The 13870-nt window shown below is 39.8% G+C and overlaps 3 protein-coding genes across 8 annotated transcripts in view; all 3 read left to right on the top strand.

The window, feature by feature from the left end:
• The first annotated feature begins 202 nt into the window (after positions 1-202).
• Positions 203-1743, top strand: LOC117593719 (zinc finger BED domain-containing protein 4-like). The gene is made up of 2 exons (XM_034289599.1): positions 203-686; positions 1399-1743. The coding sequence occupies exons 1-2, from the start codon at positions 215-217 to the stop codon at positions 1728-1730; spliced, it is 804 nt and encodes a 267-aa protein (XP_034145490.1). The 5' UTR covers positions 203-214; the 3' UTR covers positions 1731-1743.
• An 87-nt stretch (positions 1744-1830) lies between these two features.
• Positions 1831-2464, top strand: LOC117593720 (zinc finger BED domain-containing protein 1-like). Its single transcript, XM_034289600.1, has one exon. The coding sequence runs from the start codon at positions 1861-1863 to the stop codon at positions 2410-2412; it is 552 nt and encodes a 183-aa protein (XP_034145491.1). The 5' UTR covers positions 1831-1860; the 3' UTR covers positions 2413-2464.
• Positions 2465-4296: 1832 nt separating this feature from the next.
• Positions 4297-13870, top strand: part of si:dkey-9k7.3 (circularly permutated Ras protein 1) — a 110765-nt gene continuing 101191 nt past the window's right edge. For 3 of the 6 annotated variants that reach the window (XM_013133062.3, XM_013133064.3, XM_013133061.3), the window contains exons 1-4: positions 4300-4583; positions 5183-5413; positions 5634-5753; positions 5980-6069. In XM_013133062.3, coding sequence (XP_012988516.1) covers positions 5227-5413; positions 5634-5753; positions 5980-6069 — 397 coding nt within the window. In that variant the 5' untranslated portion in view covers positions 4300-4583; positions 5183-5226. Of the gene's footprint in view, positions 4584-5182; positions 5414-5633; positions 5754-5979; positions 6070-13870 lie in introns of those variants that run through there. The other 3 variants (XM_020044706.2, XM_013133063.3, XM_013133065.3) reach the window with 3 other exon arrangements.

Below are 13870 nucleotides of genomic sequence, written 5' to 3'. Positions count from 1 at the left end.
GTGCTAAATTTCCATTTGGACCGGATCCTCGTCCTTCTTCAGAAATTCTGGTACACGTAAAATTCTCAACAGTAGCAAATCTAAAACTTTGCCATCACTCACGTTACAACAGCAGTCAATTTCTCAAAGTTTTGCGAGTGTGACTCCTTATGAAACAATATCTAAACGCCACAGAGAAATCACAGCGGCAATAACGCGTTATTTGGCGAAGGACATGATGCCGATAAACACAGTAACCAAAGGTGGTTTTGTGAGCCTGGTAACTAATTTGGACCGAAGATACCAGATTCCATCACGGACCTATTTTTTGCAAATCGCCAATCCAAAAATGAATGACGCATGCAGGGAGACTGTGGAATCGGAACTGAGTCAAGTTGAACACTACGCGTGTACCACAGATCTTTGGTCCAGTCGAACGACAGAGCCCTACATCAGCCTTACTGTGCACTTTTTGGATCAAGACTTTGAACTGAAAACGCGATGTCTACAGACATCCTATTTCCCCGGACAGCACACCGCAGAAAACATTGCCTGTGGATTAAATGATGCTTTGGCCAGCTGGCATTTGCGGGAAGAGCAGCTGGTTTGCATTACTACCGACAACGGGGCGAACGTTGTGAAAGCAACAGAACTCAACCACTGGGTCAGACTTCAGTGCTTTGGCCATAGGCTGCATCTTGCTATTGGTAAGTGTAATGATAATATTTTCTTTAAGTTACGTAAGGGATAGAGCGAGGCGGTTGTTATAATAGCAGCTAAAGTTAACGTTAGTCCTAATCAGCGTGAAGGCATTGTATTCGCTGCATAACAAACAGACTCGCTCTACATTATCCCGTTTATTACATGGCTACCTTCCAAATAAATAATTTGACACAAAATATTCATTTTCATGGCAACGGTGTCTCTGGTTATTATACTTAGAACAGACCGCATTGTACAACCAAGCCACGTAATAATTAAGGGATAATGTATAGCGAGACAAATAATTGATTTAAAAAGGAGTTTATTGATTTAAAAACGATTGTATTGCTTTCGCTAAACAGAAACGTATCCATAGCAACGCTCTGTTTTTCATATACGGTCTGAGCCATGTAATAAATGGTAAGTTACTATTAGGCTAATGCAAGTATTATTTTATTATAAACAATAGGAAACTCTGAGCACTTGTTGTAAGTTGTATTTCCCCACTGCATGGTCAGCATTTATCTAACGTTAACAGGATTATCACTGTGTAAGAATTTTAGTTAATTATGCAGCATTTGAAATATTACTTTATTAAAATAATTATATTACTATAAAATGTAATTTAGTTAAATTATTAATAATTAAATAATTGGCTACAATGTTTACTGGTAGTTTGAGTAGTTTGTAACAATTTATTTCTTATCCTCTTTCCAGTAAATGCTATTAAGGATGACAGCCGCATTGACCGTGCTGCTGGGCTGTGCAAAAAATTGGTGGGACATTTTTCCCACAGCTGGAAACAGAAGACGGCACTAAAAAAAGCACAACAGGAGCACAACCTCCCTGAGCACTCACTCATCACAGAATGTCCAACTAGGTGGGGCTCAAGACAAAAGATGATTGAGAGGGTCTTGGAGCAGCGGCGGGCCATTTCTGATGTCCTATCAGCAGACCGTAAAACACGGCATCTGGTTCCCTCCTGGCAGGAACTGGATGTACTAGAGTCTGTAAACCTGGCATTACGCCCCTTTGCAGGAATTTACTGATGCTCTTTCCGGGGAAATCTATGTCAGTGTTTCATATGTGAAACCCGTCCTTCATCTTTTAAAGACATCGGTCCTTGAAGAAGATGACACAGATTTAACCAAGTCCATTAAAGTGAAAATCCTGGATTACATGAATACAAAGTATGATGACCCAGGAACACAAGAACTTCTGGACATCGCATCCTTCATGGACCCCAGGTTCAAGGTCACCTACATCAGCAGTGAAAAAGTTGAGGACATCAAGAGCAGGATCATGTCAGAAATGAAAGACTCTGCACAGAAGGAGGGGACACATTCTGAGAACACAGAGGCCCAGACCATGGAGCCACCCAGCGAAAAAAAAACAAAGCGATCATTGGGAAGTTTGCTCAAAACAAATCCAAGCCCCACTCCAACAGCATCTTTCATGCATCTGGAGCAAGCTGTTGAAGCTGAACTTAACAGCTACTTGTTCTCCCCCACCATTCACAGTGAAGCCGACCCTTTGGCCTGGTGGAAACTCCACCAGGTCACCTACCCTAAGCTGACCAAACTTGCTCGGAAGTATCTTTGTATACCTGCAACTAGTTCTCCCTCCGAGAGGCTCTTCAGCACTTCAGGGAATGTAGTAACATGTCAACGAACATGTTTGAAACCTAGCAAAGTTAACATGCTGGTTTTCTTGGCCAAGAACTTGCCCTAAAGAGATCTTTTTTTGCTGGTTATATGAGCCATACAGTTATTTAAAATTTTCGTTTTTATTTTGCAGTTATTTTCCCCACATTTGTTTTGTTTAAAGAGAGATGTTTTTGTTGAGTTTACAAGAAAATAATCTAAAAGGAGCAGGGGAAATTGAACGTTATTTTTTTTATAGTTATAATGCTTCATTTATGTGCAATTTGTTCAATAAAAGCATGTCAAAAATGATCTATTTTGTTTCTTTATTCAGTGGAAATAGGCTATTCAATGTTTAAGTTTGCAAATAACCTATTAAAGCACTGACATGGGAACAGTATAGCTAACATTCACATTTGAATATTTATCGCAAGTCATATCGTCATCGCAATATTAAATAATGTTATCGCACATCGCAGCTTTTCCTCATATCGTGCAGCCCTACTCATAACATTTACAATGTTGTACTCTGCTATGACAGCTTAGCCTTGAACAACATTGCAAAGCAGTGACACAGCACTACCCCACATGGCTCCCCCCATCTCTATCATTGGACTCCTGGCTCTGTGCTTTTATAGTCCTCAGAGACCTCGACAGAGCCTCTTGATTAGTCCCAACCCCAAAAATGGCCTAGAAAATGGCCTGCATTGGGAGAGAAGTGCAGCAACTCTATTACTTGATCAAGGCCAAGCACCATCAAAAAGGTCACCTAAGAAGAATGTGCAAATATACATGAATGGAACTTTTTTTTCATCTAACATCTAATGGTTACAGTCATATCACACTTGCCAAACTGTGTTTTTGATTGATCAAGGGTGCAACATTTTTAAGTTTTACAATAATCACAAAAAAATTGTCAGTTGAGTTTTTGCTGCCCAGGTAGCAGGGCTTGTGTGTGTGTGTCTGTGTGTGTAAATGAGAAAAAGAGAGAATGTGAGAAACGGAAGGCACTCAGAAAGTGGGCCACACTACCCTACATCGGCAAGCCAGTGCCCACTCTGCAATGCAGCAAGTATAGTGATGATAAAATTGCTTTTCTTAACCCTTGTCACCGGCGCAACAACAAGCAGCCCAACGACGGTCTCGAATCTCCCAATTACTCACCCTGGCATTGGCATTGATTAGTGCTAGAAACACAATAATAAGTGGGTAAATTATAGTTAATGGAATTGAAGTGAGTAAATGCTATTTCACAAATAAGATTTGTCATCGATGTTTATGTTTGTTTACCGTCCACTATATTCCTGAGTACTGTTCTGAATAAGGACTGTTCCAGAGATAGACGACTGCAGCTGGATGCTATTGAAGTTTTGGTGTGTTTAATGCAAAGTAAAGTAAAAAAAAAAGCAATATTTCTAGGGAGTAATAATAAATAAAAGTAAAGTAACATATTTACTATTGGAGTAAGTATATATTAAATACTAATATGATATAAATAACTTATTTTAAGTAACAACTATCACTGCATACAGTAGCTATAACAACAGGATAACCACCATGTTAAAAGTTTCAGGAAAACAAAGCTTATGTTGTGTCGCATGGTCTTTTATAAATCAACCCTGATGTTTCCACCATAAGATTGGCTATCAGAAAACATTTACCCTAATTAGTGTTACTTTAAAAAAACAATTACTTTCACACTGTGGAAATGTATAAATATAATAAGATGTAGCACAAATTTGACCAATTAGTGGTCAGTCTACTTACAGAGACAAAAGCTTATAGAAGAGGGAGCAAAGAATGAACTTGAATGGTTATGCCCTGTAATGCATTATGACAAATGGAAGTGGGCGAGAGACAAAATGGAGGCATAGAGGGGAAAGAGCTGAGGTTTACAGAAATAACTGACACTTCCTGTCAATGTCTTGTGCTCATCTTAACCATCTCTTTACCCTCTGTGTCTGCCTGTCTCTCTTCCATTTCTGCTATGCCTTTCTATCGCCCTGGCTCTACCTCCCTCGCCTTTTGCTTCATAAGTGTTATGTCTTTCTGTTTCCACTGATCCGTTCACTTCCTGCAACACGCATGCACACTGTGCTCTCACTCCCCTATGCACACAATTACATAGTCTCTCTCACACAGACACAGAGACACACACAACGTGGTTGTTTAGACCAGAAACGCACGTATCGCTCAGAGTTGTCATCTAAGGAGGACTGGGTCCTTTCTCTCTTGAAGTTAACATTTCGTCAAACTCAGGTACCTCTAACATAAAACATATCTAATTGTGGAAGATATTTAATTTTTTTATAAACAAAACACAATAAGAATGCCAGGGTGGCGGTAGTTCACTACAATACTGTCATAGTAAGATGAAATTCTGCTAAATGTTTTAATCCGTATCCTCTAATAGATTGACTGTTGAATATAGAAGTATTTGTTTTTTTAACAGTTGAGTGGGTTGTATTTCTGTCTAGGGAATAATTTTTCCATAGTTGTTTTCAGTATTATCTTATGCAAGACATTCATTCATCTGTGTTTTTGATACAATACAAAAATAACATTTAAATTTCCCCTAGAATCTTTGTCATTTCATATAAAGAGGAACTTATATGAAGTTTATATGTATTTACATCTTCTTCAATCGTATGCCTGTATTGGTGACAAGTTAGAGTGCATGAAACTCAGTAACACCAGGAAGTGAGAGGATCCCTTAAGCCTTAGGTTGTTTGCAGATCAACAAGGTAATGTCATGGGTGCTTTACTATTATGGACACCTGTCGATAGTGTTTAGATCTGCAAACATCCATGAATCACACTCATAAGTTCTCTCTCATATCGCTCTTTCTCTATCCCAGCCTATCTCCCACTCTCCACTCCCAACTCTCTCATTCTTTCCCAGATGGAGTTTGCCTGCAGTCACGTAGTGTGTAATTGGAGACAAGAGAGTGAAGAACTGAGGTCGTGTTTGGGTTTGTACCCCTCTAATCCCAGAGGCGAACAGGGAATCTCAATTCCAGGTACACCCTGTAAACTCCCTGTCTCAGAGCACACATATGACAACAGGATCTCCGTCATCCCCCAGACAGGTATGCCAACAGTTAGCACGGTTATTCCATAGTTTTTCTATCAATCAATCAAATGAATTTATAAAGCCCTTTTTACATCAGCAGTTGTCACAAAGTGCTTTTACAAAACATTAGGCTCAGTTGAGAAACAGGGCAGTTGTTAGACTGTACATCAACATGGTTTCCTCATTGTTTAACATATTGACAGTGAGGAGGATGTCTCTTTTTCCTTTCCCCACAGAGCAAGGGATATTGCCTCCACCCCTACCCCCACGATGGTTTGGGTCTCAGGAGAAGCCTGGACCCTGCTTTCTGCCTCCATCACCTCTCTCCAATCTGCCCCCCCCACTACCTCCTCGAGGTGAGTACTTGGTTTGCTCTGAATTGGCTTTACAATCCCTTTTTACTTGTGGTTTAGTGTTACATATACAGATCATTCCATCGTTATGGGATATGGTTGGATATAGGTATTAGCAGTCCGGTGGTCATTCTTGATTGCTTAATTTCTGGGTCTTTGCAGTGATACGTGTGAATTTAATTAATGTGTGTGTGTCTGTGTTTGGGTGGGTTGGTATGTGTATTTTCAGGTCAGGAGGTCCAGAATGAGAGCATTCGACTCAAGGCAAATGTTAACGTTCTCTCTCTCAGTGTTGGACATCTGGTTGACATCAGTAAAGGTGAGTATATGAACTTAGTTTATCTGGTCATTTGCTGGCTTTTGGATTACCGATTGCTCATATTTTATCACTAATGCCTCGTTTCCATTGGTGCCAAACACGGGTGTTTTACCCAAAAGTCCAGAAATCTTTCTGTTTCCATTAACACGGACCAGAACCAGGTGACCACTAGGCTTTGGCTGAGTAGCCCGGCTCTCACTTGGTGCCAAGTCGCGGACTTTAGGACTTAGGGCAGGCTTTGTGGGTTGACGCGTTCCATGCTGTGAAAACATGGCATGTTGTGCTATTCGAATAGCGATGTGTATAGTTTACTTTAGGCTTCTCGTAATGGTTTTCATCTGATCTATCAAACAGATCCCTGATAAAATCAAGAAAATTACAGGGAAGCAAAGACTCAGAAAGGAAAGAGTTGGAACGATCAAAGGTGGCACGATGCCATTGACTCACTGAGACGTAGCGTGCAGAACATATAACAACACAAAATTACCTCTGAATTCTCCCAAATAGATAATTTCGACAAAATACTAATTGAACTAAATATTGAATACACTGGCTGGACGCTGGTCGCAGGAGTTTGAGGAAGAAATTCATTTTAATACTCAAGTTCAAACTCTGTATTATAAAACTGAGCATGGCGCTATTGTTTATTTTATTTTACTACCATAAAAATATAGTTTTTTAATTTTGCGTAAACAGAAAACCAAATCACGTTGATAGTTAAATCCTCTCTCCCAACCTTAGCCCCTCCCTTACGTTCTTGGTACCAAATGTATAGCCGAAACAGAAAACTCTAGAGCCAATTAGCATAAATCACTGGTTTAGCCCTGGTACCGGGGTAAAGCACCAGTGAAAATGTGGCTTAAGACAATGCTACAGCAACTTACAGTTAGTGAATTTATTATTGTTACAGACATGAGGATTTTGCTGGACATGATTATGACGTGATATAGATAATAGAATATTCTACCACTCCAATTTAGTTGATAAGAATTATTTATTGCTTTGATCTTTGGATAAGACTGTTTGATCATGATGTGTGCCACTTACGGAAAGTTTGTATAGGACCTTTTTAGCCATTTCTGGGTGAACTATTATTTGTACAGGGGTCTTCAAGGTAGTCATTCTTGAAAAAGAACACAAAATATTCATTAAACAGACGGAGATTGGAAAAAAGTGTTATGGACAGACAAATATAAAAAACATTCGTAAGACCAAATAAAAATATGTTATAGAAGTGCTTAATGCCATCTTTTAAGAATGGTGGAGACAATGAGATGGTCTTGGGGTGCTTTGGTGGTGGTGAACTGGGAGATTTGTACAGGGTAAACTGAAGAAAAGGTATGATGATATTTACATTTACACTCGGCAAGCTGGTATGGGCATGACCTTACTTTGAGCGGAAGACACTTGGCAAGTTGGACTAAGATTAAAAAAAAAAAAGACCAATAATATAACCACTGCTGGCAATATCATGTTTAGTAGAAAACCTTCCCATTAACTAAAAGTAGACCATGTAAAGCAAATCTATGGAATTTCATACCTTCCTCCTGGATCTTACCAGCCAAATCAGTTAGTTCTTCAGAGCAATCAGATATGAAGGTTTAACACTCAGTTCTAATAATTGCACAGTTCCTTCCATGACCTGACAACATGTAATAAAGAGCAAGTAAGATTTTGCATCGCAACAGTAAGAGCTGACTGCAATTTCAGACTTTCTGACATTATATTAGCTAAAGCCTCTAAAGAGCCAGCCATGTTAATGACTTCTCCCACCAGTATTGTAATGCAATATATAGGGAATGCAATAGCAAACTTCAGTGATGACTGGAGTATGTAATGACTTAAAGAGAGAATCTATACTCAGTCTTACATGCTGAATTACATAAACCAATTAACATTATTGCCACCATAAAGGTTGGGGCCATGAATGGAGTTCCGTTCAGAGCAATTATGCCTGAATTTATAAAGTTAACGATAATGAGAAATTCTTCTTCCTATTTGTTGGTCCATCAGATTGGTGTTGATGCTGGTCTCATACATCACTTTATGCTTGTAGAGCAAAGACACCAGGATACAGCTTGTTTTGTCAGAGTCAGGTAGATAATCTGCATAACCTCCATACTGCACCACCAGAAAACACAAACAATTAACAAAAACATGACTTGTTTGTCTTCAGCAGTGTAAGAACCTGCAATAAGTGGAACATTTCCTAATTGGTAAAAGTCCTACACAAATAATGGTAAACATTTGAAGTGTAGTGTCATAACATGGTCATAACTCTGTCATAACCATTTGATAAGATGTCGTCAACTGACATAACGTTATATCCTGTCATAACATGGTCACAACATCAAAAAGCGTCCTTAAATCATCTTTTCCTGTAACAATTAAAAAAAAATTCATTATTGCTTGGAGAAGTCATGTAATTTCATGGTTCTTATAATGTCATCAGCCAATGGACATTGCCATTTTGTCCATGTAATGTCAAGGGCTGCAGTCCCCTTTCCTACTAACATTGTTTTTTCAATTAAAGATGTAATTTTCTTGACTTCACTTAATTTGTACAACAATTAATATTATTTACCCACCTAGTAAGGACTTCCAGATATAGGTTTTTCACTATGTTATATTAGGTATTTTAATACATGTTTCACTTACTACTCAGTCTAAGCACTTCACATCATTACAGGGAAGGTTATACACTAGAAATAGTGGCTTATGGCAATGTAGGTCTTCATATTACTTGGATACATATCACTCAAATACATTTCACTCAAGTACTATCACATCATAAAAGCAGACCAAAGGTTCTTTAATGGGTGTAGATTCTGACTCACCGACCACTGTCAGAGGATGAGGAAACCGATTTGTGTAAGTCCTGTAGTCAAAATAGTCCTGGGGGTTGGCAACTGGGAGAAAATAAATAGCAGTTTGCCTTATTCCCTAGAAAGCAGAACATGGAGTTAGTTATAACTGTGGAAAAGGACTAACTGCAAAAAAAAACATGACCAACTTTGGTGTGGCTAAACAATTGTGTTAGGCATCAATCTCTTACCATTAAACCCTCATGTGTCCTGCCATCCTGGTGCATAAGTTGGGCTGTTAAACTCTAAACCATTTCTTCCATTAGGTAGTATCAGAGAGATACAGCAGTTAATTTATTTACTTGCATGTATGTAATTGTTTCATAATCATTTTGCAAAGAACATAAGAGAGGCAGACTCTAGTTCAAAGTATTTTCCAAGAGGTCTGTTGATGTAAAAACAATACATCAGGTATGAGAGCGGTAACCATGGCATCAAGGTCAAAACATTCTTCTTGACTGATGAGTGTAAAAATATACAGGTGCTGGTCATATAATTAGAATATCATCGAAAAGTTGATTTATTTCAGTAATTCCATTCAAAAAGTGAAACGTATGTGGAATGAATGTATACATTCATTCCACACAGACTGATATATTTCAAGTGTTTTTTATTTTAATTTTGATGACTATAACTGAGAACAAATGAAAACCCCAAATTCAGTATCTCAGAAAATTAGAATATTGTAAAAAGGTTCAATATTGAAGACACCTGGTGCCACACTCAAATCAGCTAATTAGGTCAAAACACCTGCAAAGGCCTTTATATGGTCTCTCAGTCAAGTTCTGTAGGCTACACAATCATGGGGAAAACTACTGACTTGACAGCTGTCCAAAAGACAACCATTGACACCTTGCACAAGGAGGGCAAGACACAAAAGGTCATTGCTAAAGAGGCTGGCTGTTCACAGAGCTCTGTGTCCAAGCACATTAATAGAGAGGCGAAGGGAAGGAAAAGGTGTGGTAGAAAAAGTGTACAAGCAATAGGGATAACCGCACCCTGGAGAGGATTGTGAAACCAAACCCATTCAAAAATGTGGGGGAGATTCACAAAGAGTGGACTGCAGCTGGAGTCAGTGCTTCAAGAACCACCACGCACAGACGCATGCAAGACATGGGTTTCAGTTGTTGCATTCCTTGTGTCAAGCCGCTCTTGAACAAGACACAGCGTCAGAAGCGTCTCGCCTGGGCAAAAGACAAAAAGGACAGGACTGCTGCTGAGTGGTCCAAAGTTATGTTCTCTGATAAAAGTAAATGTAGCATTTCCTTTGGAAATCAAGGTCCCAGAGTCTGGAGGAAGAGAGGAGAGGCACATAATCCACGTTGCTTGAAGTCCAGTGTAAAGTTTCCACAGTCAGTGATGGTTTGGGATGCCATGTCATCTGCTGGTGTTGGTCCACTGTGTTTTCTGAGGTCCAAGGTCAACGCAGCCGTATACCAGGAGGTTTTAGAGCACTTCATGCTTCTTGCTGCTGACTAACTTTATGGAGATGCAGATTTCTTTTTCCAACAGGACTTGGCACCTGCACACAGTGCCAAAGCTACCAGTACCTGGTTTAAGGACCATGGTATACCTGTTCTTAATTGGCCAGCAAACTTGCCTGACCTTAACCCTATAGAAAATCTATGGGGTATTGTGAAGAGGAAGATGCGATACGCCAGACCCAACAATGCAGAAGAGCTGAAGGCCAAAAATCTATTTTTTGTATTGGTCTTTAGTAATATTCACATTTTCTGAGATACTGAATTTGGGATTTTCATTAGTTGTCAGTTATAATCATCACAATTAAAAGAAAAAACATTTGAAATATATCAGTCTGTGTGGAATGAATGTATACATTATACAAGTTTCACTTTTTGAATGGAATTACTGAAATAAATCTACTTTTTGATGATATTCTAATTATATGACCAGCATCTGTACATTTCCCTTCATACCTGAAGGGTTTAGGGCAGAAAATCGAGGTGTGGGACTTGTGGGGAAGCTAAGATTAGCATTTACCAAGGTCGTGGAGCCCAGCAGCTAGGGCTCAAATTAAGACCAGTCAATATACATACAATTTAAATAACATCAGCAAGAAACCAAAATTGCTTTGTGTACCAAACTTAGCAAAAAAATATTGAACAGGCATGCTTTCTAAACGATTAAAGTAATTTAAGTCTTTCAAGGGTCAGGACTTATGACACTTAGTGTGAGGGAATGGAGACTTGCTGTATCACTGTTGAAGTATTCCATAATTTTTGTTCTGGCCTCCGAGTAGTCATCTGGTTATATAACACACAACATATAATTTATGAATAATTAGTCAATCAAATTAAAATGCAAATAGAACATTTTCTTAACTTTGAGAAATACTAAAATGAACTGTGACAATTAAAATGTACATTTATCAAAAGTTCAAATTAAATTACCTTTGGCACATATGATTCGGGCACAGTACTTTTCCCATCCATGACATGGCGTAATTTAAAGCCTGAGTGTGTAAAAGTGAAGCAAAAACGAAAACCAAACAAAACGGATGATAGTAGTCAATAGTCTCTCTTTTACCTGCAAAGTGCACCACCACAGGTAACGACAGACAAATAATAATCTGAGGTGTGGTGGGTGCACAACAGATTATAAACAGAACTAAACAGTGATTGGAAACAAGTGTAGGACTAGAGGAATATTCCCAGTACTTAAGTAGTGTGCTCTGCCTGTCTGAGTGACAGTGTAGCATGACTAACGTAAAACGTTCTCCCTTTGATGTGTTTTGAACCAGCGTAACACACGGTCAGAAAGACCAATCACCTTTTCAAGATGATTGATTAGGATATCATGGTAAGCCTTATCAAATGCTGCTCAGTCTAAAAGGTCTAAAAGGATAAGAATTAAGACCTTATTTCCATCGGGGTTTAATCTGAGATCGCTGATTATTTTAGTAAGAGCAATTTCCGTGCTCTATTATGTTCTAAAGCCTGACTGAAATTCCTCCAGAATATTATTTTCTTCAAGAAAGGAGTTTGCACTTCTGGTTAGATACTAACTGCATTTTGATGTACTGTACTCCTACTGTTTAATAACAATAAAGTTGGATCTAATCTAATCTTTATTTGTAGTGAAGTTTATTTGCACAGCATATTTTCAAGTATTTTATTAAAGAACGGAAGGTTAGATTTCGGCCTAGAGTTGGTTAGTGAGTTATCATCTACGTTGGATTTCTTTGGTAAGGATTTAACAACAGCTGTTTTGAAGGCGTCTGGGAAGATGCCAGTTTGAAAATATGTTTTGGTAACGTTCAGGATATGATTTGAAACTCTGTCAAATACCACTTTAAAAATGCTGTGGGTACAGGTTAAATAAATGAGGTGGAGTTACATCCAGTACCAGTCTTGCAAATTGTGGTTAATGTAATGTAATTCAGGTTAATTTTCCCCTGTCTTTTTCACACAATTTGCAATAATACTGGCTCTAATTGTAGTTATTTTGGCATTTAAGAATAATGCAGGTTTATCACATTTTGATGCAGAGAACTGTGGGGGATGGAGGCAGTGTTAAGTAGCTGGTCAATGGTGGAGAGTAAAATTCTAAAGTTCCTAGCAGTCTCTGTAATAATTTACAGACACATTGCTTTGTTGTAGGCAGCCATGGCTTCTTTGCATATACACACTGCTCAAAAAAATTAAGGGAACATGTAATCAACACTGTATAATACCAAGTCAATTAATCTCAGGGATATCAATCTTTCCAGTTAGGAAGCATAAGCAATTTTGAATCAGCGTCACCTGTTTTGGTGGAAATAAAAGTGAAAACAGGCACTGGAGAAGCAACAGCAAGAAAACCCCCAAAAAGGAAATGGTTTTGCAGGTGGTGACCACAGATAATTACTCTCTCCTTATCCTTCCTGACTGATTGTTGTCTAGTTTTACGTTTTGCTAGTGTCCTTGTCCTAATGGTGGTATGAGGCGGTACCTGCAGCCCATTCAGGTTGCACAGGTAATCCAGCACCTCAAAGATCCATACGTACCATCGCAAGAATATTGACTGTGTCTCCCAGAACGTTCTCAAGAGCATGGAGGAGATACCAGGAGATGGGCTGTTACACAAGGAAAGCTGGGCAGAGCCATAGAAAGACATCAGCAGGACTGGTATCTGCTCCTTTGTGCGAGGAGGAACAGGAGGACCACTGCCAGAGCCCTAAAAAATGAGCTCCAGCGGGTTACTGGTGTGCATGTCAGAAACAAATTATCAGAAACAGACTCCATGAGGGTGGCATGAGGGCCGAATGTCCTTTAGTGGGACCTGTGCTCACAGCCCAGCACGGAGCAGCTCGATTGACATTCACCAGAGAACACTAGAATTGGCCTGAAGGAGTCTGGAGACACCGTGGTGAACGTTATGCTGCCTACAACATCATCCAACATGACCGGTTTGGAGGTGCCAGGCCTCATGTGGCTAGAGTGTGTAGGCAGTTCCTGGATGATGAAGGCATTGATGCCATTGACTGCCCCTCCATGAACTGCCACCTTAACGTGGTGGAGGGGTTTGAGTACCCGAGTGACCCTAGGAGCTATGTTGTCTGGGGCCTATATGCCCCTAGTAGGGTCTCCCAAGGCAAACAAGTCGTGGGCGACGGGTCAGACTAAGAGCGGTTCAAAAACCCTTTAATGATGGAAACCATTTTGAGGACCGTGACGTCGCCCGGTATGGCGCAGGCGGGGCCCCACCCTGGAGCCAGGCCCGGGGGTTGGGGCTCGTAGGCGGGGGCCTCGACAACCCGATCCCTGGACACGGAAACTAGTTCTAGGGACATGGAACGTCACCTCGCTGGCGGGGAAGGAGCCTGAGATTGTGTGTGAGGTTGAGAGGTTCCGATCACCTCTACATATGGCTTGGGCTCTGGAACCACACTCCTTGAGAGAGGATGGACTCTTCACCACACTAGAGTTGCCCATGGT

Source organism: Esox lucius, chromosome 22, assembly GCF_011004845.1.
Source record: "Esox lucius isolate fEsoLuc1 chromosome 22, fEsoLuc1.pri, whole genome shotgun sequence".
Lineage (NCBI taxonomy): Eukaryota > Metazoa > Chordata > Actinopteri > Esociformes > Esocidae > Esox > Esox lucius.
This window is presented reverse-complemented; position numbering and strand designations above follow the sequence as displayed.